Here is a 5,351-nt window from a genome sequence, read left to right as displayed (position 1 = left end):
CCGGTGTCAGAGCGCGCCCGGCCCATCCCCCGCGGTCTCCCGGCTGCGGGGCGCGGGGGGCTGCCGGGTGCGCTTGGCTGCGACGCCGCGCGCTGGAGACTTTATTGCGATGGTCCGATAAGGGGGGCGGGGGCGGGTCCGGGGGGCCCAGGCGGCGGCGCTTTAATTAAAACGGAAATTGCAGCCCCGGCCCGCTCGGGGGGCCCCGGAGGCTTCCTAGCAGCCCGGTAACTGGGTGCGTCGTTCCAAGACCCCCCCCCCCCCCGCCGGACCCGGCGCCGTCTCCTCCCCATCACCCGTGTGCGCCTCGGGCGGGGATCGGTGCCCCGGAGCGCCAAGCCTGCGCGCTCCCCCTCCCGTGCCCCCCCACCTCCCACCGCCCAGTACCCGGCGGCGATGAGACAGAGCGGCGCCTCCCAGCCCCTGCTGATCAACATGTACCTGCCAGGTACCAGGGACCAGCCCGGGGTGCAGGCATCAGAACCCGGGCGGGAAGACGGCGCTCTGCCTTGGGAAGGGGACTCCGGCGACCGAGAAAGGGGGCGCGGTCCTTGGACTTGGGCTGCTGAGAGCGCAGGCCCTTGGGGGGGTACCTCAAAGGCCGATGAGAGCTTTGGGGTTTCGCAGTGGAGGACTGAAGGGGGCAGAACGGGACCCTGGGAGGTTGAGGTGGGCTCAGGGGACGGAAAGAGCCTGGTCGCGGGAGCAGAGGTTGTCGGGCAGGTGGTGGCTTCTGTGCGCCAGCAGTGCCACGAGGCTGGGGTCCGCCGATCGTCGCCCCTGCGCCCTCGCCTGTCCTCACCTCGGTGTTCCAAGCGCCCCCACGGGCCTGGCCCTCCAGGCGCCCTCCTCTCCTCCCCATGGGCTCCCCGCGCTCCGCTCGCCTGGCGCATCCCTGCCGGGCTTTATAAGGCTCCCGCTGGGCGTTCAGAAAGCGGATTTCCTTTTTCCTGGACGCGTTTCCTGACTTGGGCTCTCCGCAGGGGCTCTGCGCCGCGCGCGCCGAGGCCGGGCCTGGGGGAGGAGGAGCCGGGCGGCCTGGTGCTCCAGCCTGGCTTCCGGGGACCACAGACCCCCTGGAGCCTGGGTCCCAGACCATTCCCAACTAGCTGACGACCTCCGCCCCGGCCCCAGGTCAGACTGACTGATTTATCCCGTCGCTGCAGATCCGGTCGGAGACGGTCTCTTCAAGGACGCGAAGAGCCCGGGCTGGGGGCCGCTGAGCCCCGCGGTGCAGAAAGGTGAGCGCGGGGCGCGTTGCGCGAGGACAGTGGGCTGGCCGCCGGGGCACCAGCCCCAGAAGGACGGTACCACCGCCACTGGGCAGAGGGCGGGGGCAGCTTGCAAGCCAGGCTCTGGGAAGGCTCTGGGAGGACTCAGGTCTGACTGCCTGGAGGACCTGGGGAGACGTACCCTTGACCTCTCCTGCTTCTCCGGAGTTCCAGAGCGAGTGGAACCTGCCCTGGAGGGGCGGCGAGGAGGATTTTGACCCCGGGCTTTCTTCTGCTGAGTTTTCTTGCTCTTGGGGCCTGGGTTAAGGAGTTTGGCATCCAGCAGACCTCTAGTCTACGCTTATGTAGGCTCCGGCATTTCGGGACCCTCATTACCTCACCACACAGGGCCACCACGAACACTGGGCTCAGTATCTCGTGCCTAAGCGTGCGCCCCGCAAAACTCAAGAGGAACAATTTAGTGATCCCCTGGTTCCTTGCTGTGACCAAATCCTTTTGGCGTTTCCGGGTCACAGCGGGAGGCTGGCTTTCCTGACAATGCCCCTCGCACAGGGTCGGGCCCCAGCCAGTACCCTGGATCCCCCCAAGTTATGGTTACTTCAGAAATGAGGTTGACAACTTCCCTTCACCCAAACGGCGGAAGAACCGGCTCGCACGGCTCTGGGGTCACCCCCGAGCGTGGGTGCCTGATTTGTCCCCCCACCACTAACGATCTTATAAATGCCAGTCACGACCCAGAGGCCCCTCACTAGGCTGGCACAGAGGGCAAAGGTTATGGTGGGAGCAATGTCTGGGTTCTGGGCGGGTGGTTGAAAGTGAGGGTCTACGGGCTCCCATTTGAGGCAATAATTAGCTTTGCTGAAGATTCGTTTAATTTTTAAGGGGACTGGTAATTGTAGCAATATTTTTTTTTCTTCTTCGTTTGTCTGAGGTGACAAGATAGGGAACCAGGAGTGACAGGGTCCTACTCTCCCCCACCCTCCCACCACTCCTTTTCTGTAACTCTGAGCTCTGGACAGGGTGGAGGGGCCCAGACACTTGCCAGGAACCGAGGAGACACTGGTCAGGCCCAGGGTCTTCCTGGTGCCAGCTCTGTTCTCAGGGTCCGTGTGCCTTTGGCACCGGGAATCCCGTCTACTCCCAAAAGCCGTCACACCCCAGCTCTGCGAAACAGGCCGAACCACAGCCCTGCGCACCTGCTGGCTGTGGGAGTGGGGGCCCGCGGGGACCCCACCCCTCCTCTCACGTTTAGGGGGCCACTGTCATTTGCTTGTTTGATACAAGCCAGTGTCCCTTTCCCCCTTAATGTCCAGTTGTGTATCTTTGGAGAGCGCAGACCCGGCCCTGTGCTGTCTGGGTCTCTGGCCCGCTGGGATGGCAGTCACCCGCCCAGGCATCGGTGCGGTTGCTCTGGGCCTGCCCTCAATAAATAAAGACGGTCCAGCCAGAAGGGCGAGCAGAGGCTGCAGTCCGGCCCCTGCTGGCCTGGGAAAGCCGTATGCCTTGTTTTGCCGCTGTCTCTGCGCGGAGGATCCCACATCTTCGCCTAAGTTAACAAAGCTGGGCGCTGGTCGGGCGGCGTCCTTCTGAGAGCAAGCGGGTCTCCCACTATGTAAACCTGCTGTCGAGGCTGGAGACCGCTCCGGTCAACATCTCCCTGAACCAGGACTGGGGAGCGCGGGGGAAGGGGGAACGCACAGTGTTCCTGCAGGCCGCACGCACTCATGCCCCCCACGGCTTCAGGTGGGCCAGGCCCCTGCCCCAGATGACCCCCAGCCCGGCCCCCAGCCCCAGCCTGACCGCCCCCAACTCCCCGCAGGCAGCGGGCAGATCCAGCTGTGGCAGTTCCTGCTGGAGCTGCTGGCCGACCGCGCCAACGCCGGCTGCATCGCGTGGGAGGGTGGCCACGGCGAGTTCAAGCTCACGGACCCAGACGAGGTGGCTCGGCGCTGGGGCGAGCGCAAGAGCAAGCCCAACATGAACTACGACAAGCTGAGCCGCGCGCTGCGCTACTACTACGACAAGAACATCATGAGCAAGGTGCACGGCAAGCGCTACGCCTACCGCTTCGACTTCCAGGGCCTGGCGCAGGCCTGCCAGCCGCCGCCCGCGCACGCCCACGCCGCCGCCGCCGCCGCCGCGCAGGAAGGCGCGCTCTACAAGCTGCCCACCGGCCTCGCCCCGCTGCCCTTCCCTGGCCTCTCCAAACTCAACCTCATGGCCGCCTCGGCCGGGGTCGCGCCCGCCGGCTTCTCCTACTGGCCAGGTCCCAGCCCGGCCGCCACCGCCGCCGCCGCCACCGCTGCGCTCTACCCGGGCCCCAGCTTGCAGCCCCCGCCCGGGCCCTTCGGCGCCGTGGCCGCCGCCTCGCACTTGGGGGGTCATTACCACTAGGCAGGGGCGGCCACTCCCCAAGGCCCAAGGCCCAAGGCCTCGCCCAACCCCATCCACGTCCAGGGACGGCTTGGAGCCTCCCCCACGCTCCTTCCACCCTCCTGGAGGAAGGTCCCGAAGCCTCCCCCACTTTCTTTATCTTTAGATTCACACCTGCCTCACATGGGGTCACCATAAGTTAATGACTCGAGGGCCATGGGCTTGGTGGCGCCTGGGTGGCACATGCGGCTTGCTGTGTAGACTGTGCACCAGCAGAACCCACCAGCGATCTACTTCCATAAAGATGGTGGTCAAGAACCCAGCGGAGCGATTCTCCTCCAGCGGAACTAACAAAACATAGTCCCACGCACTTCTGGCCTCCAAGTTTTCTTTTAACTCCACCTCCTACCAGGTCCCCAGACTGGCCAGGGGGTCCCCGGTCACCTCTGTCTCCCCCCCCACTTACACTTCAGCCTGGCTCCTGGAAGCCCCCTGCAGGCTGCCCCTTTTCTATTGAATGTCAAGTATTTCCTCTTGTCTCTCCCCCACGGACTGCCCTAGTCCAGCCCTGAGGCCCACAGTCCACCTTTTCCGCTTTGGGGCCTGGCAGACTTGGGAAGGGTCTCCGTCCTCACACCCACCCCCTAACTTGGCTGGGTGGCTTCCAGCCCTCCTTCCTTCCACCCCACTCTCCCAGTGTCTTCCTATCCCTCTCCCATTAAAGCTCTCCAGCTCGCTCCAGCTCCTCTCGCTGTTCTTTGCGGCACCAGAACCTTGTCTGAGGCGGGAGAGGGGGTGAGAGAGGGAAAGACTAAGGCCGGGTCTGAGGAGAAATAAATCCTGGTTGAGGAAGAGCTCGGGAGAACCGCAGTGAGGCAGGATGGGGCTGCTGGGGGCGGGGAGCAAGGAGTCCGGGTGGGTGGGCGCAGGCAGTCCCGCCTCTCGCAGCCAGGCCCTCCTCCGCCAGCCTTTCTCCAGCCTCTCCCCAGCTACCTCAGCTTAGTTCACCTCTTCTCACCCGCTTTTCCACTGCCCGTCGTCCTTTCCATTCTCCATCTCACTACTTCTCATCTCCATCATACCTGCTCCTTTGAGCACCCCCATTTCGCCCACTTCTCACCTCCCCCCACACCTTCTTGACCTTCACGCCCTCCTCCACCCGTCTTTTCTTCCCATTCCACTCTCACGCCAACTCTCACCCTCAATCACAACCCAACCCCTGCCCCTAGAAGCTGCATTTCTGCAATTTTTCTTTTGTATTTGTCTGTTTGAAACGCACTGGTCCTGGCAGGCTCTGCCTCTGCACTGGGCCTCGAGGGGGCAGCCTGCTTCTCGCGGGTGGCGCGCGCCCTCTGCTGGTAGAAGAGTAAGCCGGGGTCAAATTCATACAGGCTCTGAGTTCGGCCTGGAGGCGCCTGGGGACTTCTGCTCAACCACCCCGGCCTCAGCCATGTCTGGGAAATGGGCTAGTTGTCGTCAGGCAACTAGGAGATCCTGTGAAGGCCTTGCCCTGTCCTGTGCCATCCTCACCATCCCTAATAATTAATATTCCCCCCATTGCTACAGTCATTGTGTGAACCCATCTTGTTACTGATCTTCCTCTTTCTCTGACCCTCCACCTTTCCAAGCACGATATCTCTTTCTAAGGAGTAGCTGGCCACGTCTAATCACATGCCCAAAATATATGAGATGACATTTCCTTGTTCTTGTCTGGCTGCACTTTCGCCAAAGCATATTTGTTAGTTC

At 63.2% G+C, this 5,351-nt stretch overlaps 1 protein-coding gene across 1 annotated transcript; it reads left to right on the top strand.

Annotated features, from left to right (window-relative positions):
- The first annotated feature begins 272 nt into the window (after window positions 1-272).
- FEV (FEV (ETS oncogene family)) lies at window positions 273-3,626 on the top strand. The gene is made up of 3 exons (XM_006890235.1): window positions 273-448; window positions 1,167-1,241; window positions 3,052-3,626. The coding sequence occupies exons 1-3, from the start codon at window positions 397-399 to the stop codon at window positions 3,624-3,626; spliced, it is 702 nt and encodes a 233-aa protein (XP_006890297.1). The 5' UTR covers window positions 273-396.
- Window positions 3,627-5,351: the final 1,725 nt, after the last annotated feature.

This window comes from Elephantulus edwardii, unplaced genomic scaffold (assembly GCF_000299155.1).
Source record: "Elephantulus edwardii isolate Elephantulus edwardi_28Jun2011 unplaced genomic scaffold, EleEdw1.0 scaffold00087, whole genome shotgun sequence".
Taxonomy (NCBI): Eukaryota; Metazoa; Chordata; class Mammalia; order Macroscelidea; family Macroscelididae; genus Elephantulus; species Elephantulus edwardii.
The sequence above is the reverse complement of the archived record's forward strand: the minus strand, read 5'-3'. Positions and strand labels throughout refer to the sequence as shown.